Source organism: Haplochromis burtoni, unplaced genomic scaffold (assembly GCF_018398535.1).
Source record: "Haplochromis burtoni strain Fernald_Lab_line unplaced genomic scaffold, NCSU_Asbu1 Contig_105, whole genome shotgun sequence".
NCBI classification, from domain to species: Eukaryota; Metazoa; Chordata; class Actinopteri; order Cichliformes; family Cichlidae; genus Haplochromis; species Haplochromis burtoni.
This window is the reverse complement of record NW_024582466.1, coordinates 1,880,668-1,905,278: the sequence shown is the minus strand read 5'-3', so window position 1 is coordinate 1,905,278 and position 24,611 is coordinate 1,880,668. Positions and strand designations below refer to the sequence as shown.

Sequence of the window (24,611 nt, the reverse complement as noted above, 5' to 3'; positions counted from 1 at the left end):
GGATGAGTTTTCCTCAGTTATTCTTTGTTTTGGATTCAGAGGTTTAGAGCTGGTCTAAACGGGAGTGCTGAAGCCTTTGGGTAACTATGCATCCGACCTTGTGGCGTCCGTGTGTCTGATTTACTGTTTTATCTGTTTTTCCTCGGTGGCCTTGTCTGTGAAAGTAGCGTTATGTATAAACTTTCCCTCACGTTTGAATCCTGATAACTTGACAAATGCAGGCGATATCCACGTGTATACGTCAGGTTTGAAAACACATTTAAGCTCAGCTAAAAACTGCAAACAAATCAACTTTGATCCAAGTCAAAGTCTGAGGATCAGCGTCACGCTTCAAATAAACAGCAGCAGGTTGAAGTCGGTGCAGCAGAGAGACAGAAGCTTGTTTGATCTGATTTCTGACAATTCACCAAAGGGAACATGCAAAAAGTGCATTCTGGGTAAACTTTGTGTGACAGGTGACTGCTCAGAAAAACGTCCTTTTACCAACATTTTTATACCAGACTCATCTTCTGGCCCTGATTCCCTCTGGATCGATATCAATATTTCCCTCACACTCGTCACCTCTTACAGCTCATGTGAGTCGTTTCCAACCCGAACAGCAGATCTAATCTCTCCATCGAGTCCGGGGTCGTTCACCTGGAATAGCTCCCCTAGAGCGTGCCCACGAGACATCCCAGTCAGATACCGAACCAGCTCGAGTGGCTCATGTCGATGTGACTCAGACTTCAGCAGGGAGTCTTTGCAGAGCCTGCAGCGCAAACTACCCAACTTACGTCCCTGACGTTTTTCTACGTCTTCGTACGTTCCCTCACGTCCGGTATCAAATGCATCTTGTTGAATCCTTACACTGAGGGGATGATTGTTATGCTCTCAAGGATAAATTCAAACTCTGCTGTGGAAAAAAGCTGGAAGTGCGCAGGAAGAATCGATGGCACTGAACAGGCCAGTCACAACAGCTGCAGACGGCGTCAACCCGACGTGTAGTTGCATCTCTCGGGAGGTGGACGCCAGCTTATGGCGCCCAGCAACGCGTCAAAGAAAACCTCATTTCCACTGTTTGCATCCATAATTTCGTTCTTTCGGTCATGATCTCGTGGTCATAACTGAGGATAGGAAACCGATGGCTGAGTCGCCGATGTGATGGAAGTCTCTGCTGTAACTTTCTGATATAGTCGACTTCCGTCCGTCCGTCCCAGTCCTGGAGGAGCTTTAATTTGAAAATCATGGACAGACATCCTGAATCGCTGGAAAATATGAATTAAAAACTAAAATGTTGCCTCACCATCTTTACGTTGAGGGCCTGTAACTGCAAATATTTGAAGTATGAAGGTAAAATTGGCTTCATTAAATATTCTAATAATTGCCCTTTAATCTCCGTCTTTGGTCTCCATCAGCGTCTCCTGCGGAGAAGAATTCCTGCAGAGTGAACGTCCCTGCGTGTAATCTGGGAAATGCTTCAACAACATCCATTAGTAACCTTGTCACAGGAACACGGCCTCCTTCTCTTTTTAATCCAAACACTGAGCAGGCTGACCTTCGGACGCCGTCTCCTCGTGCTGATAAAAAAGTCTTAATGTGACTTTTTTCTTCTCTGCTGCTAAAACAAACGAGCATTCAGGAGCAAACATTAACGATATTTCCATCTGCTCGCTGCTCTCCGCGGCCGATATCATTTCATGATCAGCTTAATGAACGCGCTGGTGTCTGAAGGCACGAGTTACATACAAGTGTTGGATTAAAAAACGAGCAGATGTCAGAGGAGAGAGAGAGGGTCAGATGTGTTTTTGATTAACACAGTTCACATGCAGGCTGCAGCTCAGCCTCCACATTATAAAAAGAAACCTCTGGGAATGAGGCTAATGCATTACCCAAATGTAAATCCTGTGACTTGTCTGCAACCAAATTTTCCACATTTTCAGCGGGGATATTCCACTGTTTGCAGAAAACAGCTTTTTATGGGACTGGCTGCTTTTAAAATGAGATTTTTACTTTAACTCGATAAGTTTAATCAGAAAGCTGAATTTCTAATCTATAAAAGAGCAGTTAGTGCTGCTCATTTGTCAGGACAGTGTGTGATCATTGTGATAAGAGGGGAGTGAGCTATTTCACATTCAGTTTTCCTCTCAGTTAAACTCCGTGTGGAGCTGTGAGCTCGAATCTGTGCATTTATGACAACGTTTTTAAAACTATATGAGGGAAACAAAATCACATTCCCACTTCTTCCTTGTTCACAAAGCCTGTGGGAGCTACAGCTGAGGGCCTGAAGAGCCGCAGGTGGCCGACCTCTGACCTAACCACAGCTCTCTAGGCACCTAACCTGAGTTCATTAACCCTTTAAATCCCAAAACATCGTCGCTGTCTGTAGGTTTCCTTTTCTCTCCTGAGCCGTACAGAAAATGGTAAACGTGGTCACATGACACCAGCCGGCTGTCAAACACAGTAGGGACACGGTTCTGCGCCAACATCCTGCCTGTGATTTCTCCGGCCCGCCACAGTCTGCATGAAATTCACCAGTTTGTCTGCAAATACTCGCAACTCACTGAACCCGGAAGTGCAGCGCAAACATGAACTGGACGTTGGCCTTCAAAGTAAAAGTTGTCTTACTGCTGCCACCAACATGTTTCACAAAGAAAACTTTTATTTTGAAGGTGAGAAAAAGGTTTTTGGTGCAGCATCATCACAGCCAGTTTCATCCTCAACCAGTCAGCCGCTGGTTTTCACGTGGTTCCAAAAAAATAGATTTTCCCAATTCAAATTGATTTCAGAAGTGAAATCGATTCATTAAATCCTGAATCCATTTTTAATTATAAATGCATTTTCCCAGAAACGCCAGAATCTCAGGTTAAAGTTCACAAAACGAAAACAGTAAATGAGAGCAGGTACACGGATTCAGCACAAAGACGTGAACACAAACGAGCATCAGAATCAGCGAGACGTCGGCTTTCTCGCCCGACGGCACGGACACGCCGTCAGGGCTGAAAGCCGACAGCTCGCTGATTCTGATGCTGCAGGTTTCCTCTCTCTCCAACCAAAATCACTGAACAAGCAGCAAAAGATGAAAACTACGCTTCACGTTTACAGTTTTGCTTCCACCACGATAAAATCGCACTTCCTGCACAGCTCTCTCTCTGTACTCGGGGACCAGTTTACCATACAAATCTGTTTTCTGCATTATTTGCTTGCTTATTATGTCTCCGTTGTGAACAGTGCTGTTGGCTGCTGTGGTTTGTTTTGTTTTTTAATGACCTCTGAGAAGAAAAAGCCTCGTTTCTGCTGTTCAGTACCAAAGAAATGGAACTTTTTAAAATGATGCCAAATTGCAGAACTCAAATCAAACTTTGCTCGGCTCCACTTCAGCAGCATCAGGTAATGTTTATATGATGATTTGTTTTCTTCTACTGTAGAATATTTTTTTATTTATTATTCATTTATTTTTCTGAGGTTATCTCCTTCGTGTCTTTCTTGTTTTATCCTCAGTTACTTTGACCCGAAGTCATCTGTGTGATGCTCACACCTCTGATAAGTGTCAGCTTTGTTTCTATACATAGATATAAAATATGCATACGTGCTGATAAATGATCAGAATTATAATATTCTGGAAGTTGTCAGAGTCAGAATCGAATCAGATCAACTACAGAGATCAAAACCGACACCCAGCCCTGTCCTGACCAGTCTCCAGGCTGCGTGACTGAGAAGATGATGATGGTTTTATTGGAGTCTCGGCGGTTCCTCGAGTTTCTGATTTTGGGACCTGAGGAGCGTTTGGAGCCGGGCATTGAAGCTTTGTGTCTCAGTGAGTCTTCAGGACTCGTTGGTGGTGTTGGACGCAGAAGTGCCGGAGTGACGCTTGCATGCTGCTTCATGTGTTCATCATCTATGCAGCCGGTTAGCTGACGTTAGCAGAGCGGCTTTTATCCGCTGAGCGAGTTCTCGTTGAACCAGCTGAGGTGCAGGACAGGACGTGTTGTGAGTTAGATAAGGAAACAGGAAGTGTAACACGGCTCTTACACTATGAAAAATAAATTCCTGCCTCAGTCTCTCGTCTCCTCTCGCAGGACGAGTGATTTCAGATGTGGAAGCTCGGTGTGTCTTTCAGTCGAGCGTTTTGTTTATTCATGACTCCTGCAGAGCTCCTCCTTTGCGGTGTTAATGAGCTCTCACCTGGCTGCAGCCCAGGGGGCGGGGAGAGGGGTGCTGGAGTTTTTTAGAGGCGGGTTGGGCTCTTTTGTCTCTGCCTGAAGGACGCAACAAGATCACAGCTGACGAGCTGGGATGGGAGGAGGCCTCTGCGGCTGCACCTCGGCTGCAGACCGGACGATCGGTGACTCAGATGTTTGTGGGCTTCTTTGATTCAGTGAAACTTCAGTGACTTCATATGTAAATGAGCTGCAGTTGGCCTCATTTGCATAAAGTGCAGCGCATCTGAGAGCCAGATCAGCAGAAACGTGCTGTTTGTTTAATGTCTGATTTGAGGTTAAAATAACATCGCGGGCCTGCTTTTAATTAAGCTTCTGTGTCTCATTCAAACCCAGAGGGACCCGGCGAGTGTTGGCTTTAATTCGCTGCAGTAGCTGATCTCATTGCGGTCTTTGCACCGCCCGTGTTGTGACCTGATGGCTGCTTATTTCTGATCCTGCTGCAGATGTTTACACTTTTTTTCCCTGCTCGTTTTTTATTATTTGACCCATTTTATCTCTTTTTCACATGTAGGTTAGCTTGGTTAGGTTTAGGGAAGCTTTGACGGTGAAATTGACTCCTTCACAGCTCATCCCTCGGTTTTATTTTGAAAGGCCTGTGAGCCAGCAGCGTTTTTATCAGTGTGTTTAAACGTTTTTAAATTAATTCAAAATACAACCTTAAAAAGCTTACACTCACCACAACGCCACCCTGTGGTCCACACTGGTATTGCCTGACAGTACAGCCCAGCTCCAGTTCGGCTTCAGCTGGTATCTCCTCAGAGCAGCACATGGGTGACTTTTCTTATTCTTCTGATATCGTCTGTTAATCCTGGAGGATTTAATTACTAATTAATTCCCCTTAAAGCCTTTTTGAAAATCAAAAACAGAGAAAAAATATAAAAAATGTAACAAAGTAAAACTAATAAAACAGGAATCATTAAACAGACAGTTTGTACAGGAAGTTCAACGTATTGAAGGGACATGAAAAGATGGGCAAAAACCAAATGAGAGCAGAGGAGGACACGATATGAGGTCAGGTCTGGTTGCTTTCTAACCAAGTTTAAGATTATATGCAAAGAGTCTGTTTAATGGAAATAGTGGAAGCTCTCTTTCACAGACAAAGCAGCTTTTAGCTGTGTTTTTGTACAGATAGTACCGGACCAGTTAGACCCAGCCGGCTTTAACTGGAGTAGATTCACATCCACTGGTGGATGCCGCCGCTGTGGGGTCATCATATCGGCTTCTAACACCATTTTAATGGTTTCTCAGTCTGGCAGCTCTGAGATTAACAGATTATTCAGGGGAGACGTTGCAGTTTGAAAAGATGAGATTTTGTCTGAGTGGCGACACCTGTCGTTCAGGAGAATACCGAAGTGGTACAAAGCTGTGGCAACGTCACCGCTGACGTGCAAAGCCACCAACGGAGTCATCTCACGCTACCCCGCCACCTCCTCTATCACCCCAGCCCTCTGCATCATCACGACATCATGGAGTCTCTGCCTGCTAACATACCTCGTAAAGGTTGTACACCCATCCTTAAACAGTGTTGGAAAGGTTACTTTTAAAATGTATTCCATTACAGAATACAGAATACATGCCCCAAAATGTATTCTGTAACGTATTCCGTTACGTTACTCAATGACAGTAACGTATTCTGAATACTTTGGATTACTTAATATATTATCATGCTTTTTACAACAACGTGAATGTACTATTGCTGTGTGATTTATTACTATTACTGAAGGTCCGCGACTCCGAACTGTAGTAAAGGGACCTCTGACTAATACGGCGGGGTCCCTGTCGGCTCGTAGCCGAAAAATAGCTTTACTTTGTTGTGTGGGTCAATTTTTCTTGCGAGAGACAGAGAGAGGCGTTGAAAGGCTGCTCCAACGGAACTTATTGTTTTCGGAGGAAAACACGAACACGGTGTACAGTCGAGTCTTAATAGCTTACTTACAACTGGGCTCGTCAGGCACTCTTCTTGGCTGCAGTGGTTATTATTATATTTACATGCTTCCAGCTCCCGTTTTTGCTCGATGACTGCTCGTACCTTTCCACTCCCCTTTTTCTCCCTCCTGCGCTCACAGACACATAACGTGTATGGCAGTCCATTCTCCCAGCAGCAGGACTACACTGCATGATGCTACATTCTTTAGAGCTATGCTTGTAGCATTCTGCCTGTTAGCTTAGCACAACAACAACAACAACGAAAAGGCGCTCTCTCACCCAGGAAACACACAGTCGCAGAGAGAGAGAGAGCGTCGCCCTGTAACCATGGCAACCGTAACGCTGCCGCCTGGAACAACAGAACGTAGCTGTCAAACAAAACCCAAACAGTCCTGACCCGCGACAAAATGAAACAGGAAAGTACCGCAGTGTAATCCATTTATTTCAACAAAGTAACTGTATTCTGAATACCACCTTTTTAAACGGTAACTGTAACGGAATACAGTTACTCATATTTTGTATTTTAAATACGTAACGGCGGCACATGTATTCCGTTACTCCCCAACACTGTCCTTAAAGCAGCCCTCTCCATTTACCTGAGGGAAAAACAAATAACCTGTAGTTCCTCTAATGTCCACTCGAGGCTCCTGCGGCGAGTCCGTCCTCACAGGCTCAAACTTTAAAATGTCCAAATTTTCAGCAGAAATAAACACGTTAACAGCTACGAAAACCCGATTCTGCGCCTTCGTATCAACCACACCGCGCTGAATCTTTGTCTAACGCCAACTGTGAATGTTTAATTAAAGCTTAACGTTTGCATTTTTATGTGTGATGGTGAATAATTGGCCCACAAAGATATGTGAAACTCGGCTTTTTATCAAACGGGACACACTGGATGTTTCTGATCAGTGGCCGTGTTGTCAAAGGCGACGTGATGCCAACTAAAGTGTAACTGTTCTCTTTACATTAAACAAACTCAGTGAAAAGCTTTAAACGCAGCTCCAGCAGTGTGTTATTCACCAAAACATGAAAACATGCGAGTCCTGCACGGACTTCTGCCTGCCGTAGTAAACTTCCTCTTTCGTTTTCAGGTGTTGCGTCACTTTGACTTACACATCATCACGTGTGTCTGAGCAGCAACTCTAAATGTCAAGACAAACATGAAAAGCTGACCTGTGGCAGAGCCAGAGGGCCTGTGGTTACAACTTCAGCAGAGTCAAACTATCAAAGACGCTTTAATGGAGACGGGCGCTAACAAACACGAGACGGAAAAGTGGATCTCAGCTGGATGGAAAGGCGGTGCTGCCCGTCACGAGTTGGTATCAGAAATCTCATGAAGCTTGGTGAAGGGCCGACCCTCGAGCATCAGTCGGTGTTAAAGCGGCGCCTCAAACACCTTTTTAAACATCCAATCATCTTTTTGAAGGGTTTCTCCTTTTTAGTTCAAACTGGTTCATTTATTAGAAACTCTCTGCTCTAAATCTTTAAGCCGTCTTATCTCCCTCGCTCTCCTCACGTAAAAGTCAAGACTCCAGCGACAAACCAGTCGAGGCCTTTCCTTCTATTTGCACACGTTAGCTCTCTGTTTGCCTCCATGTTTGAACACAAATAGGCAGGTGATAGTTTGACAGGTGCTGCAGATGTTTAAAGCAGCACTTTAATCAAACTGATGGGGTTTGTTTTTCTCACGCTCACATTCTGATTTTAAAGTGATGCTCAATCCAAGTTTGGCGCCTTCAGAGTACAGCGACTCGGTGTCAGCCTGTCGGGCGTTAAATGGTTGGAAGCAGATGATAACTTCAGCGCTGAATCTTCTGTTTGTGTCTGATCAGGATGAAGTTCTGGCGGTGTCCAGGAAGATGGTGGTGCGGGTGGAGGACCTGGTGCGATGGTCGTGTGCGCAGCCGGCAGGTTGGAGCAGCAGCCTGAAGGCGCTGGCGTGCGGGACCAACGGCCTCCACAAACCTCCGCAGAGCGGCGACGGCAGCAACGGCACGACGGACAAAAGCAGCGAGCCGCTCAAAGACAAAACTGAGAGTAAGAAACTCTCTGCAGATGTTTGCAGATGTGAACCAGAGCCAGTTTGTTGGTGTGGAAATGCTGCCGGTCACACTCCTGTACATGTTCCAGCCTCCCTGTTAGAGCTACTTTTATTTTGAAAGGTCAGCAGTGAGGCAGCTAAAGCAGCATTAAAAGAACAGAATCATTGAAATCATCTGATGGATTCAGTGCTGTGGTCATTTCCTACCCACCACTATAAAAGAAGTAAAGACGTGCACAGAGAGAAGGCATAAAACTGTAAATTAGCCCTAAATGATCTAAACATTTTATCCTGATTTCATAAAGCCTGCATGTGTTTTGAAAACTCTTGGGTCTCTATTCTGGATCTTCTTCCTGTGTATTTCCTGTATCCAGAGGAGTTCCTCAGGGCTTCACAGTGGGACCACTGCACTTCCTCATAAAGAACTGGCCACCCACCCAGAGATCATTGTATTTGTGTTTTTGTACATATAGACATGTTTTCCTGATTTTAGAAACCTTTCAGTCCTTATTCTGAATTTGATCAAATTTCACTTTCCAGCTTGCTGAGCAGAGCGAACAGGATGTTCAGTGCTTTACTTCCTGTATCAGTAGGAGTTCCTCATGGCTCCACACTTGGACTGCTGCCGTTTTCTGTGAACACGAGTAATTTTATCATTATAAAGATCATCTGTGTGATGTTATACAGATGGCTGTCAATGCCTGGTTATGATGGAGGTTTCTTCCTGTTAAAAGGAGTTTTTCCTTCCCACTGTCGCCAAGAGTTTGTTCTGATTGGTTTTGTAGTATTTTAGGGTCTTTACCTCACAGTATAAAGCACCTTGAGGCAGCTGTTATTGTGATTTTATGCTATAAAATTTAACTGAATATGTTGTGACCATGCAGCTTGTGGGGATAGGTTAATTGGAAAATCCAAATTGTCACTAGGTGTGAATGTGAGTGTGAATGGTTGTCTGTCCTTGTGTGTTGGCCCTGTGACAGACTGGCGACCTGTCCAGGGTGTACCCCGCCTCTCGCCCTACGACAGCTGGGATTGGCTCCAGCGCCCCCCGCGACCCTGAAAAGGAAAAGCGGTAGCGAATGGATGGATGGATGTTGTGACCAGTTTTTATGCAGACACATCTTTTGCTTATCAAAGATGTTCTTAGGTAAATATTGATTAAATACTTCTATGGGTGCTGTGGTTGGACCCGGACTTAATGCCTGAACATGATGGCGACGGCATCACGATGGCGACGGCATCACGATGGCACGCACTAATATCCACTGTGGCATAAATGTGCTCTGGTATTTGAACTCCGGCGGTTCGGGTGAAGAAATCGTCAGCTTATTTCTTTAAACTTACACTTGAAAGTTTTGTGGTTAAAATAAAATGAATATTTGCTCTGAAATGAAAAAGTAACAGATTACTGTTTAAGAAAAAAAGGATTGAGGGAGGTCACACACACATGCTCATATATTCTAAACTGAAGAACGAGACTTGTAGCGGGATTACAGGCGTCTCAGCCTGTAGCAGGGAAACGTTGGTGACGTCGGTACTTTTATGGAGCCCAAAAAAACGCAAAACATAAATCTCGATTCTGTCTCCAGGTGAGGAAACTCTTAACAAGTTTAGTACCTGTGCTGTGGAAAGGGAGTGCACGTTTCCCACTGATGGGATTTTAACCATGAGTGTCAGCCTGGGTGGGATCTTGTTTATCTCTGTGCATACATGTTTAATAAAACCATAATCGGCGTGTCAGAGTGGGTTAAAGGGTTTTGCAGAGCGAGCTGGTTTATATGGAGCGAGGCTCCTTCTTTATCTTTTATTGTTTTTCTGTTCTGTGTCGGCTGCGCTGCTGGTCAGGTCACTGAAAAGGAGGTTTTTAATCCAGAGTCCTGAGAAAGGAAGCAGGACGCTGTTTGCATGTTTATGAATGCTGCCGACTCCCTCAGCACAGTTTAGCCTTCTTTGTAATTTCAGTGGTTTCCCAAACAAATCGGATGTATTTGAGGGTGACGGCTACAGAAACGTCAAATTAAACATCTCAAAAGTGCCGCCTGGTGTTTGCAAACACCCCCGGCGCCTGCACAGCGGTAATCAGTAACCGGGATACTCGTGTTTGTCGTGTATACAGAGATGTTCAGAGCCCGGAGACAAATCCGGGGCCTGACGGAAAGTGGGAAACGCTGTGTTTGCAGAGCATAACGGAGCGAACGAGTTAAAGCCACCGAAACAAAAATAACCCCACCTGTGTCTCCTCCCCTCAGACGGCCCGGCGGAGCATCACGCTGTCAAAGTCATCAGCTACCCCCAGTACTGCCGCTTCCGCTCGCTGCAGCGGCGCATCCAGGACGGAGCAAGGGGGTCTGCCCTGCAGGACCCCCACCTGCTGGCGCTGGGAGGCATCAAGGTGACGCCCAACACCCGAGTCATGTATTGCAGGGACACCTTCAACCACCCGACGCTGGAGAGCAGCTCCGGCTTCTCCTGGCAGTTCAGTGAGTGTGCTGACAGCGTTTGTGTGTGATGGATTTAAATCATTAGAATAAGAAACATACGGTCTAAACATCACGTTCTGAATTACTGTTTAATCTTTACGGGCTCGAATTGTGGTCATAAATATTTTGTACTTTAAATCAGGATTTGTGTGTGGACCAAAACATTACGTATCAAACTCTGCACTCAGGTTTCAAGTACGAATTTTGACCCTATTTTTTTCCCTTTCATCTGATTGGCCAATGTCATGTCAATCACAAATTTGACAATCCAATCAGAGAACAGATGGATGCTTTATGGAGCTTCAGGTCCTGAGGGAATAAATGCCCTTTTACATGCCAGCCCAGCATTTTCCTTCATCACCACGAAGGCAAACAGGCTGTGGTCGTCTCAGTTTGGTGATTTTTGTGTCACAGGTTTACCTGCTCTGGGACCTCCAGAGACAGTCTTCACTAGTGGGGATAGTTACAAAGCTTTCTTCATTATGAATTAGCGATACATGTTTTTATTGAACATTTGAAGATTAAAAAAACTGAAACTCTTGTAGAGGACACAAAGTCAGAGATAGAAACGACAAGGAGCAGGTGCATCTAGTGCAGGTAGAGCTGCTGCACACAGAGCCCAGCAGCCAGCAACAAATCCTGGATCCTTTGCTTTTAGTTAGCAGTTAGCATTAGCAGCACATCCTGCATCCGATGTGAAAGGACCTTTATGCTGCGCACTGTGACTCACAGCCATGGTCCCGGGTCAGCCCTGACTTTGTGTTAAACTAATCCTAAAGTAATAATGGTATTTCTAACCACTGATATACTAAAACTTTATCCTTTCAACAGCTGCTGAAAGTTAGGGGACCTAGCTGCTATCGGATATTTATATAGAGATCCTCCAGCTTCAACCTGTATCACCCTTCAAGGACCTGCAGTTCAAAAAACTGCCCCTCAAACAGCCAAACCCATCTGTTCTCTGATTGGACAGTTAAATTTGTGATTGACATGACATTGACCAATCAGATGAAAGGAAGAAAAATAGGGTCAAAATTCGTACTTGTAACTTGAAACTTGAGTGCAGAGTTTCACACGTATTTTTTGGTCCACAAACAAATCCTGATTTACAAGTGCAAAATATTTATGACCACAATTTGAGCCCATAAATGTTTTCTGCTGCTGAAAGGTGACGTTTGTGTGTAAGATGAAACATATAACTGGTTTTTGAAAGCCCTTTGACCTGAAAGCATCACTTCCTTCCTCAGTACAGCTTCCTGTTTGCCTGTGAAACGCTGCCACCTGCTGGAGAGTCCTGAGCTGTTTCTCTGGTGTCTGCAGGCTGGTGTATAAAAGCCTGTAGTGAGATGTTTTCAGGTTATTTGAAGGTTGGATAAACTTGTCCACATCAGTGCTTTAGAAGAAGAACAACACGCTTACTGAGCAGATCAGGCTTCAAATCAACCTGTTAGATTATCCACTGAGGAGGAGAGGAGACGACCTCGGAGAAGGAGGACATGCAGAGGGTGGTGTGACGGAGGAGGACGGGGTGAGGTGGAGGCAGATGACCTGCTGTGGTGAAGAAGCAGCTCGAGTGCTCATCGGAAGATAAAACCAGCCTCCTCGTGTGTCTGACATGTTTGTACAGTCTGCTCGACTTTTGTAAATCAGATCATCTGCTGTCGCCCTGCGCTCGGAGCTAAATGAATAAATCCCGTGTCCGTTTTAGACCGGATAACCTCCGTCATGTGACCCCTTTAGACCACCGCCCACAGCAGAGCGCTGCACCTGAGCCATGTGCTGTTATTTAGTTCTCTGATTTTTAGTTTGTAAATGCCTCACAAAGATCGCCTCAAACAAACACAGGAAGGCCTCCGGAGATGTTGTAAATGTTTACGCCTTTATTTTATTTTTCCTGCAGGATGTCCTTCTCTCAGTCTGCGAGGACGACCTCGTAAGAGGAGAGGCCGCGACAGCAAAGACTCGCCAAACTCCAGCCAGTCGGAGTCGTGGATCGAGAGGATGAAGGTGCGTGTGGCGATCATCTCATCGCTGACTGTCACGTTCAGGCTCCTCTTCGTCGTTACGGCGTGTTTACAGAAAGCTCTGCTTCAGGCTCCAGATCCTGCTATAATACAAACTCTGCTGAAAGTGAAATCAAATCCTTTCAGGAAGTAGATCTGGTCCCGCAGAGCTGTGAGACTGGAGTAAAAACATGAACCTGGTCTCTGTTATTAGATGCTCGGAGCTCTGCTGTGAGGCAGGTCTGGGCGTGCAGTTTCAGCTGCTTTGTTTCAGCGCACATGTGCACCCAGTCGCTTTGTCAGTGCTTTGAATGCATTCGTGCCCCCACGCAGAGGCAGGTTTGCTGTTCATTTAAGAAAGCCAGAGCACGAGCCTCACATAGGGAAGTGGATTTTAGAGCTGCTGGCTTTGGATCCACGAAGCAACAAACACGCTCGAGTCTCTGAGCGCTGCTGGATTATAATCCTTAAACTGCTCCGAGGTTTGACCTGCGAGGCCTCTCACAGCGCCCTCTAGTGGCCGACGTGCTGCAGACGTGAACATGTGAGCCTCGCAGCAAATAAAGTCGTTTAATAGATTCAGTTTCTGACCGCCAAAATAAAGGCGCAGATCAGTTTTAATGTGATGAGTAAAATAACAGGAAGTGCTGAGGCGTGCAATGATGATCTCACTGCGTGTTTCCCCCTCAGGAGAACGTGATGGGCAGCGTGGAGGTTGGCTGTGACGGCGGCTGGCTCCCTCACCCCGAGGAGCAGCTGTTCCTCGATCAGCTGTTCGCCTTCATGGACCGCCACGGATCGCCGATCCACAAAGTCCCGAACCTGGGCTTCAAGAAGAGTGAGTCCTCCACGCCGCCGCTTCTTCTTCTGCGCTCTACAGAACGTTCCTTTTCTTTCTTTCCTTTCCTTCATCCCTCCTTCATGACCTTTCACTCTTTCCTTCCTTCCTTCATCCATCCTTGCCTTCCTTCCTTCCTTCTGTTATCCCCTCTTCCTTCCATCCTGCCTTCCTTCCTTCCTTCTGTTTCCCCTCTTCCTTCCTTCCTTCCTTCCTTCCTCCCTGTCTCTCTCTCATCCCCATTTTCTTTCACTCTTTCCTTACATCCATCCTTTCTTCCTTCCTTCCTTCGTTCCTTCCTTTCTTTCTTCCTTCCTTCCTTCCTTCCTTCCTTCCTTCCTTCCTTCCTTCCTTCCTCCCTGTCTCTCTCTCATCTCCTTTTTCTTTCACTCTTTCCTTACATCCATCCTTCCTTCCTTCCTTCCTTCCAGAGACAGACGTGCTCTGACTGCGTGTTAAATAAAGTTTTGTGGTGTTGAATGAAGGTTGGGTGCCGTGTCAGAGGTAAACATGTGACTGCTGAGCTTCATCGAGACTCCATGTTTGATCTGTGGGGGGTTTGAAACCACGTTCGTGTAGTGAGGACCATCCTGCCTCCGCTGTGTCCTCACCGCCTGCTTTAAATGTTTTTGTGTCTCCTTTGCATGTCTGATGTTTCGCCGCCGTCCTCAGTCGACCTCTTCCTCATGTACTCTGTGGTCAAACGGCTCGGGGGCTACAAAAAGGTAAGTCTCTTCAGTTTATTTCAGTTTCTCTAAAATAGTAAGAGCTGCTGATTTGCTGCATAAAGACGGGAAGCTGCACGACTCTGTTATTAAAAACTCGTTTATGATACTTTTCAGGTTTTCTGTGAGAGACGAAGGTTTAAATAAAGAGTTTGAACGTGTTTCAGCTCAGTTTGTTTCACGTGAGGTTAAATCGAACCTGCGAGGACGGCACATCTGAGTGCGACTGTGTGTTTGGTTTAATCCAGGAGGATGAGGACAGATTATAAATCAGCCTGCAGGGATTTATTTTAAAGTGAAATCATGAAGTTTTTGTGCTCGTTAGCTCTGTTTCCGTCCCTGCTGAGAAAACTGCAAACACTGATTTTAGTCTGCTGACAGCAGGCCGCTCGCTCGAGGCGTTTCATCAGGTTTTGTTTTATAGCTTATTTAGATGAGGCGCCCTGGGAGTCGAGGCCGAGCGGTCTTTCCTGTCCGACTGCTTTAAATTCCCCTGTGGGGTGGATGTGCTGACGGTGTAAATTGATCAGACATGATCCGACCTTTGGTTCAGTTTCTGCGGCCGCTCCCTCGATAAAGTGAAACTGAAACCGGCGACACTGAACGTGTTTGCAGCCAAACTAAAACGTTATCGGTCCACATTTAAACCTGAAGAGTTGAAACATGCAGTAACTGCCAGACTGGAGTTTTTATTGTAAATATAATTAAATATTCATTTGCACAGATGAGTTTTAATTTGTCTCACAGTGTTGCTGCACGTCTGATGGTCTACATCAGGATTAACACACAGACGATGGAGACGGCTCAAAAATAAAAACTGATCCACTGCAGAGTTTGACTTTGTCCACGTTTGCAGAGCGTCTGTTTGGCCTCGTCTCCATTGATCGCAGAGACGTCAGCTTTTTGTCACACTGCTGTTTTTAATACAAACGTGGAGATTAATGAAGCGTCTGAAGCTCACGCTAACAAGTGCCAGAGCTGAAGATCAGGATCAGATCATCTCTGCAGATATTTGGATTTGAAGTCACATCAGTTTTTATTCGTCTAAAATTATCACCAAAAAAGTGTTTTAAAACATTTTTGCATTGATTTTTATAATTAACACGTTATGGGGCTGCATGTCTGTGGAAGAGAGCCAGAGGTTAATAATAACAATGATTACATGCAGAGAGGTGTATAAACACACAGTGACCGCAGAAGAAACACCCAGTGCATCATGGGAATCCCCCAGCAGTCTACATCTACTGCAGCATCACTAAGGGTGGATTCAGGGTCACCTGGTCCAGCCCTAACTATATGCTTTAGCAAAAAGGAAAGTTTGAAGCCTGATCTTGAAAGTAGAGATAGTGTCTGTCTCCTGAATCCTAACTGGAAGCTGGTTCCACAGAAGAGTCTTTGTAGATGAAACCACTGCCAACAAAATTAAAAGTATAAATCAGTCGTCACCCTTTCCAAATGGTTGAGGATGTAGTTACACGTGTCTAAACAGTAGGGGGCACTAAAACTGATGTAAACCAGGATTTAGGTCAAGTTTTCCTCTCAAAGTCGACTCTGATACTTCGACTCTGAGGAGTCGGAGGCGGTTCGACCTCTTCCAGGATCAAAAGGCAGCTGACGGAGACTCACAGGTATTCAGCCTGCAGTGGGGTGAAGGCCTTAGAGTTGGTGCATGGTCTCCACTGCAGGCTGAATACCTGGGAGTCTCCAGTTGAACTATCATGTACCGGTCACCACAGTCCTTTGAGGGTTACTCCTCGTTATCTGACTTTCTGCTTGTTTTCGTGCGGCAGGTGACGACAGACCGTCTGTGGAAAGTGGTTTACAACGAGCTGGGCGGATGCCCCGGCAGCACCAGCGCTGCGACCTGCACCAGGAGACACTACGAGAGGTGAGTCAGACATCATCTCTGACTGCGCTCACCGAGCGTTTCAGACCGTTTTACACTCAAAAGTGAGCAAAGGGAGGTGACGAGAGTCTGTAAGCAGAGAGGAAAACCAGCCAGTGGGCTTCGTACCTTCATCCAGCAGAGGTCAGCGCTGGATGAAGCGGTCATTAGTGTTAGAGAGCAGGAAAGCTCCCTGTACCTGAGTAGACCATGTGCACAGGCATTACTGTGCACATTATTATTCTGGCTCCGTAATATCCTGACAGATGTAATGGAAATACTGAAAACTAAACCCTTGACCTTTGACCTGTGACTAAAAGGGTCCACATGCTAAAGTTCAGGTTTCTGTGTCTCAGGCTGATGCTTCCATATGAAGAACACCTCAGAGCGGGCGGAGCAGAGTTTAAAGTCCCAGAATCCCCGGTGGTGCCGAAGCCCAGAGGCATCAGAGGCAGGAGACCACATCCCAGAGGCAAAAAGCCGGGACCCAGACCCCGGGAGAGGAAGGTGGCCACACCACCTGCTGCTGCTTCTCCCACCATGCATGATGACGTGAGCTTACGGCTTTGTTTTCATCTGTTACTAACACTGCTGAACGCTGATGCTCCGTAACAGATGCTCGGGTGATGCTGTGATGGGGGGATGCTGACACTGCCGCCTCGGGGTGGGCGGTAGAAACGGTAGAAATTTATACCGCTCTACCGCGATAGCGCATGTTGATGGTGTCATCAAGCTGCCCCTGTGTTGGTCGAAAGCATGGCAGCAGCTGCAAACAACATCATCTGCAAATTATGGCGGGCGGCAGTCATAGCAAAGAGATGAAGCACTTTTGGAATATGGGGGAAGCCAAAAACTGCGCTTCCTCCACTTCTGTACCATTGATTCATTAATGCTGAACTCTCTGGCAGCTGCTCTGTTCCCATGTTGTTGCAGTATATTAATGACTCACCTGTGGATGTATGATCTCAGTTGTTCTCCTGACTGAAGTTTGGTCCATTTACAGCATCCTGCCATGCGACTGCATTTGTCTCTAACATCAGGAACCCTCACATTAACTTTTATCAGGTGGAAAAAGTTAGCGTTCATCCTCCAGCTTCACTGTGTTTATGTTATGCTAACGTAGCTGTGTTGCTAGCCACCACCACTTCAGTAACCCTGCAATCGTCACTGCTTTAATTGGCTTAGTTGGCTCACCTCCAGCCTCTCTTGCCTCTGAACAGGTCCCAAACCCGAACGGCACCATGTTGGCAAAGAGAGGTAGAGGCCGGCCGCCGGGCACGCGAAACAAGGCCACGGTGCTCGCTCAGGCAAAGCTGCTGGCACTGCAGCAGGCGAAGGTCAAAGGCAGCGCGGTGGAGATGACGCAGCAACAGCTTCCAGCCGTGGGCCGCGGAGGAACTGCCGCCAGCGGCATGCACAGGGTAACGACCACGAAACACTCGTACAGGCCTGTGAGGAGGTTTGATTTGACTGCATGTGATTCATTTCCTTCTCTGCTCCCTGCAGCCGGCCATCCTGCCCATCACCATGCCCCTCACCCCGGACCTCGCCCCCCTCGCCGGCCCCTTTATCTCTTTCCAGCCCAAACCGAAGGAGGTGAAGACGGAGCGAGGGGAGTCTGTGGTTCCCGCCACGGGCGTGCTCCTCTCCGCGCTGCCGCGCCACTTCATCAGAGGCTCTCTGAGCGGCTTCAGCCCCATCAAAGGCTTGTGTCCTTCGGACGTGTTCAGGAGCCGGCTGGGCCTGCAGAGGGGCCCCGAGAGCCCTGCCCTGACGCCCCAGGACCCGAGCCAGCACCATCCAATCATCTACACCCCACAGCCGAAGAGTGGGAGCCCAGACACCCCTCACCCGAGTGGGGAGCAGCCACAGCCCCACCCCCTCCAGCAGCACCACACCCATTGCTCAGGGTGTAACATGGACGAGGGGGGGCCGAGAGGAGGCGGGCGAGAGGCTAGAACCCGGCCCCCCATGCCCCCCCTCCGAGTCCTTCCCGTGAACCTTGACTGCAGCGTTCAGGTGTGTCAGCTGATGAGGACTCGTTGCTTGGGCCCGTCCCAGCTGCAGATGTTCACGCGGTGCCTGTCCGAGGCTCTCTCCCAGGACCTGAACGCCAAGCCCACCCCTCCCCCCGAGCAGGCGCTGCCCCTCAACCTCAGCAAACGGTTCACGCCGAAGAGACCCGCCGCGGAAGGGCCGGAGCCGAGCCGGGCCGTCGTCAATGGGAACGCCGACCAGCTGCCGGCCAAGAGAGTGAGGACTGGCTTCACAGAGCCAGCTGAGGAAACGCGCTCCAGCTCCGCAGGAAGTGCAGCAGGAGGAGCGGCGGTGGTGGGAGGAGGAGGGCAGGTCGAGGTGGAGATGAAAAACCAGGATGAACCCGCAGATCTGAGCTCGCCCAGCAGGATCCGGGCCTTCCTGCTCGGCCTGCCGCCCTTCAAAGTCAAACTGGAGGAGGATCTGAATGGCGTGCGGTTCGGGAAGTTCGTCCCTAAAGTCGAGAGCGGAGAGGATCCGCTAAAAGATGTGAAGAAGGAGGATGAGGAGGAGGTGGCAGTAGAAAAGATGGCGATGGAAGGGAGAGACTGCGGAGACTGCTCCAGCCGCGGCGCCGCCAATGCTGACACGCAGTGTTTTTAACCCCCGCCGCTCTGATTTGTTGGAAGATGCCCTATCACGTCAGCGCCTGAACCCACGGGAGCGCGGAGCTTTCGTTTCTCCATCTTCACCAACTCTTCCTCTTCGCGTTTTAGTTTTTTTTCCACTCACGTCGTCGGACGAACTCTTTGGAGGAACGACGGCTCATGACAATCACGCATCTCACCGGAGACGAGACACGGACTCGGACACACACTGCCATAACCTCCATAACACTACGATTGACTCCGCCGTCAGAGATCCACAAAGTCAGAATCAGTGTCCATCTATGGGTGATGCTATGCATCGGGACTTCATTAACTAGCATTAAGAGTGTACTGTAGTTTGTAGCTTTTAAATTGTACTCTACGTCTGTAGAGACAGAGTTATTTTCTGATAAGGTGTTTAGATGTTACGTGAGCAAAAGAAAAAAGAAGCAGCTCCTCTCAGTCTTCACGTTATAGCTCGTTAAGTGAAGCGTTTATAGTCCTGTTCGTTAGCTCTAATGATGTAAACTTTCTCACACACGTGCCTTAAATCGGCCTGCGAGCTGCTTCGTCGCCGGCTTCAAACACATTCTCTTAAAGAGATACCTTGATGTTGGACCTGCGTCCCTCAGCTCTCTTGTAGAGCTGCTTCCAGGCCTGAGAAAAATTGGCGTTTCAGTGTTTCTCAGAGTTCGTTAAGCTCGTAACGACTGCGCGGACCCTCCACCTCATTGGTTTCCTTATAAAACCCTCAGCAGCTACGATGGCGCCCTCATCACTACCAGCCTTCACATTAGAGCTCGTACCAAACTCGTAGCCCAAGCATTCAGACTACCTCAGGTTCTTTTATAGTTTCTCGCCTGCTTCATATGTTCAAGGGGAGTATCCCAGCATGCATTAGGGTAGGAGGCCAGTCCATAAATGCACATAGATGGATGCCAAGCATGTGGAGTTAAACTGTTAAAACACGTCTTCTCCCCAACTCCTACCAACTGTTAGGAACTACTTTTAGTGGCGGATTGATCCGTATATAGGGGTGTTTAGGGCAGCGTGAGATCAGAAAGTTCCAGCACAGCTGCTCGGGAGGCAGGCACCGGCTGACCTCCAGCGTTGATTTTTCAGCTTCTTTTTAATTTCTCAAAGTGCACAAACTCAGACGGAGGGATCTGAGGGAGGGGTTCAGGAGGTGAGCAAAGATTAGGAATCACCTGGTGCAGGTGAGGGATAAATTCACGGTTTACAACTTGATGAATGTGGAGAACATGACGGACTTCACCTGCTGAGCCTGTCAGGAAGTCTGGAGTCTTCGTCTGGTTCGTAGAGCGAACGCTCGCCATCCGTGATGGTCAGAGTGCGACTCCGTAGCTCCAACTCTGGACCTCTCAGAGAAGAGGATCTGTAATGTGAAACCAGGTTTCCGGTCCTTTGACGGGCCAATATCTGGGACTTTCTGATCACCTCGTCGCGGTTTCCTGCGGCTTCACGAGCGCTCGAGTCGTCTCCATCCAGACCTCATTGCATCTCGTTTTGAGAGCAGCGAGACGATTCTGCGCCGCTCTCCGATGCGTGTCGGACCTGTTAGTTCAGTTTCTGTTTGATTCAGTCGTGTTTAGGAAAAAGCTCCACCAAAGACTGCGAAACGGATCCTTCATCACTTCATCATCATCATCCTGTCATTTAAAGTGCATATATGAAACCCAACAAACATCAAGGTATCCCTTTAAGTCGCCTTTTCCTGTTTGTTTTCTGCCACAGACGTTGGTTCAGATTTGCACACCTACTGTACACACTCGCTTTTCCTCGTTTCCTTTCTTCCTGCCCGAGTAGTCGAATCAACTACGACACCGAAATTAAGTGGTGCTGTTTGCTTAGTTTTGTTGCCATATTATTGTTGCTATTATTGTTGTTGTTCTTTTCATCGCCATCACGCGTCGAGAGGAAAAGTTCCTCGTAGCCGACCTAATTTTCCTGAGAATTTTAAGAAAGTCTATTTTAATTAAAAGAAACCGTGGCTTGTTTATGAAAATACGTGCAGGACTTTTTCCTCCTGATTTATTCGACTGTTGGCTTCATGTGAGGCAAATCGTTTGTGAATGAGTACGCGAGTAGAGATGTACACACTCAGTCGGTCGTAGCTGGGCAGACGCACCAAAGTACTCGACCGGGACTTTTCCGTGACCTCTGTCGGACTTTTAGGACTTCAGGATTTTCTTCTTCACTCGTGGGGAAAATGAGCAGTAACCAGGAGACGATGGTGAATACCGGTAAATACAAAGTCATATTCCCCTTCATGCAGTAACAACAGTGAGAACAGGGTAACTACTGTACATAATGGCTCTGCTTCTTCCTGTCAGTACACCTTTATTTATTGTAGGTGAGGCGCTTCAGAGGGAACGAGTTCATAAACCTCCAAACGGTTCCAAAAAACGCATGTACTCTCGGTTTTATCGTCCTGCAGACGCAGCGTGTCTTTTCAGGCTTTACACTCGATGTTACACAAGAAATGTGACAGAAGTGGTTGTGTGCAAGTTTTCCACCTGCACCTTTAGCTTTTGGCGAGCTGTACCGCTTACTTTAACGCACAACTTAGGACTTTATCAAAGGGGACCGATTCTGCTCATTTCCAGCTCTTTATTTTTATTCTTCAACTCTACCAGAGCAGCTTTGCATGACTCATAGCTCAAAATAATCCTTATTGTTATTAAACTGGGCTTTAACTTTATCGTATGTCTAAAACAAGCTGTTTTAGCTCCAGTGTCTTTAAGGAAACCCTCCTGAAAAGCCTGCTTTCCTCTGATTGTCCAACTGCTGTAAGCCTCCTGAGGGGCAGCAGCCAGTAAAGCCTACAGTAGAGTGGCATGTGTGCAGATGACCCCTTAAAAGCACCCCAGGAGTAACCGATGAAGACGAGGTCACATTTCAAAAAATGACTGGGTTTGCATCAAATGTTAGCGAGGGTGGTCTTTGCATGTTCAGATGTTCTTGGAAGAACCCGGAAACTTTCAATGATTTTCAATCCACGTCTTTATCGATTAATACTGAGGTGCTAGAACTTGTCACTAAGGGTACCCTCGCTGCCAAAAAGCAGGTGTTTGAAGCGCAGTTAACTTCACAAAACTTTCTTCTTCTTCACAAAATCGCTTCACTCGCCATTATGTCATCCTGACCTTTGAATCAACTCGTCTTCCTCTGTCGTAGGACCTCGTTCACTTTGATTCACCTCAGCTTCTCACTGGGCGCCTCCCAGTCAAACCATAACTCCACTGGACCAGTTTTCTCTTTAATCTCTTAAATCTGTTTATTTTTAGCTGCATTTATTGTTGACGAGGCAAAGTCAGGTGAAGGGAGGTCTTCTAGTTTAGAGCTGGAGAATCAGGTGAAACCAGTGTGAGACTAGGTTTGTTCCTGGTTATTTAAACTGAGTTTGTTAAAGTTTCTTTAGGTATAATTTCAGTCTTTTTTTTCTTTTCCCATTTGATCTTAAATTTTCCAATGTTTACATTTTGTTATGCATGTTCAGCAGATCTTATATCCAGTGTTTTGCACACTACTCCAGCATCAAGACTCAAACGGCACTGCTCATTTCTGTAAAGTTCTTCAAATTTAAGTGCCTGATACTTTGGATTGGAGTTGATACTTGCAGGCGAATGAGCTCATTGGCCTTCACAACATTGACTTGAACAACGGCTCCTGCAGTCGGATGGCGTTTCTTTGACCTGTTGGGTGAAATGAGGTAAAGCCGCGGTGTTGGAGGCAGGACGCTCGCTCAGCTCCGTCTGTTGGAGCAAACTGGACCTAACGAGGACGCCGAGTAGCTGGACGGACATTCATGAAGAAAAATGATCAAATCTTTTTTAAAAGGTGCTGCACGCCACATTTTAACATCTGACGTTGCTGCATCAATGTGACTGTTAAAAAGAGAGAAAGCTTTCCTCTGGCTTCTATATCAGTGTCAAAAAATTAGCTACATGTCAGATGCTCCTAAAGACGACTATTTTAATCAATTCTGTATTTTTGAATAAACTATTGAATGTTTGGCCGAATAAAGTGTTTCAAAAAAATATTAGAAATTTTTTAAACTGAGTTAGAATTCAGCAGATTTAAAAAACTGGGACGTTGTTGTTTCTACTTATGTGATTTTCTTTATTTCCTGCTGCACATCTCCTGCTCCAGGAGAAGATCAAAGTTTCAAATGTTGGTCTAAGTCCTCCTGGCTCTGTATGACATCACAGAGAGGGGATTTCCCTTGTATGGTCCTCTGGCAGAGAAATTAAATGTTTCCAGGTGTTAAAAATGCTGCTTGTGGCACCTTTAAAAACTCTTGGATGTTACACACTGACGAATGTCTCACTCACATCTGCCTGTGATCTCATTTTTAAATCACCTGACACGTTTTTGTTTTTTGTTTTCATGATTTTTGTCCCGTTTTGTTTTTGTTTGTTTTTCCCCATGGAAACGAACCCTGGATCAGCAGAAGCATCTCGTGTGTTTTTTTTTCTCTGCAACCTGAGTTGAACTTTTGGTCTCAGTCAACCGAAGAGAACGAACGCTTCCCCGAGATGTTTGATTTGAACTGCAGGAGTTTGTTTTTAAGCCCTCTCGATTGATTATGTTAAACAGAACTTCCTTTTTGTTTCTGTAAACAGCTAGCAGTGTCAGGTACCATTCCATTTTAACACTGTATATTTATAATAAAAGTAATCTGTTAATAATTCCTTTGTAATGTTTCCCCCAGTATTCACGATGTTCCTTCACTTGAGGACGGTGTTCAGATGGAAAAGTCTCGATGTCACGAAAATTTGTATGAGATGATATTCAAATATTTGAGTTAGAATTTGAAAAGAAAACAAGAATTTTTATGGCAGTTAAGTAGATTTCTCAGAATAAACTATCTTTATAGTGTTTTACAGGCAAATTAAAAAGAATGTATGTAAAAGTTTGTCACAGTGGACGTTAACATTTCAGCCACTGCTGTGTCGGTTTTATGGAGCCACAAGTGACCATATTTGGAAGAGAGGGTGGAGTCTTGTGTGATCAGCTAATGCTAGTTGACCTTTTACACCAAACACACCAAACTAAGGTTTCGGTCACAGAGGCATAGAGACGGGTTAGTTGCCATCTGATAACCACAGCTTCACAGTATTTGCCCCGAAAGCCTTGTGATTGCTTTGGTTGCTAGAAGATTGGCCGTAGTTTGCATGAAACAGGGAGACTTCTTTGAAAACACTACCTGGTGAGCTGTGGAGAAAGTCGAACAAAAGCCAATGCAAACCAGAACCGGAGACCTTTCACCTTCAAAGTAAAAGTTCTTTTACTGCTGCAAACAGTTTCAAAAGTAAGCTTCCATAGCAGCCAGCGTTTCACTCATGACAGAAGACGATGTTAACAAGTAGAAATATATGAAGTTGGAATTATTATTATTATTATTGTGTCCTGCTGGTAAAGCGTCCAGGCTGCTTTCCCTCATAGTAGCCATCCCTCAAGACTTTCTCAATTTGAAGCAACACGGTATCAGGGATTGTAACATCTAGTCCTTTCATTAAATCAGAATTTTATTTTATTTTTTTAATCAAGCTTTCAAAATACTTTGAGTTACAAGTTGTGTGGGTTATTTTTAGAACAAAGTTTTCCTCTTAAATGACGCTGGAAGTTGGATTTGAAGAATTTTGGAAATTGTCTTTTATGAAAACACAAAATGTGACTAAAGTAACAAAAGAGAACTTCTATAAAAGCAGTAATGTTACAGACAGCCTGTCCTGTCCTGCTCGGCAGTACAAATATTAAGTCATTTGTTTCCGTAAGCAAAATAAGAATTAACTGTTTAAAATAATCTTTTGATTGTGACATTATTCTTATTTTATATCAGATGTAAACTTGATTATAAAAAGCT

At 46.1% G+C, this 24,611-nt stretch overlaps 1 protein-coding gene across 1 annotated transcript in view; it reads left to right on the top strand.

Annotated features, from left to right (window-relative positions):
• zgc:77151 (uncharacterized protein LOC337153 homolog) overlaps nucleotides 1-23,433 on the top strand; it is a 48,562-nt gene extending 25,129 nt beyond the window's left edge. Inside the window, exons 4-12 of the mRNA XM_005927898.3 lie at nucleotides 7,958-8,162; nucleotides 10,416-10,646; nucleotides 12,547-12,653; nucleotides 13,340-13,487; nucleotides 14,160-14,212; nucleotides 16,003-16,100; nucleotides 16,454-16,649; nucleotides 17,318-17,518; nucleotides 17,604-23,433. Of these exons, the coding sequence (XP_005927960.1) occupies nucleotides 7,958-8,162; nucleotides 10,416-10,646; nucleotides 12,547-12,653; nucleotides 13,340-13,487; nucleotides 14,160-14,212; nucleotides 16,003-16,100; nucleotides 16,454-16,649; nucleotides 17,318-17,518; nucleotides 17,604-18,737 (2,373 nt within the window). The 3' untranslated portion in view covers nucleotides 18,738-23,433. The remainder of the gene's footprint in view (nucleotides 1-7,957; nucleotides 8,163-10,415; nucleotides 10,647-12,546; nucleotides 12,654-13,339; nucleotides 13,488-14,159; nucleotides 14,213-16,002; nucleotides 16,101-16,453; nucleotides 16,650-17,317; nucleotides 17,519-17,603) is intronic.
• Nucleotides 23,434-24,611: the final 1,178 nt, after the last annotated feature.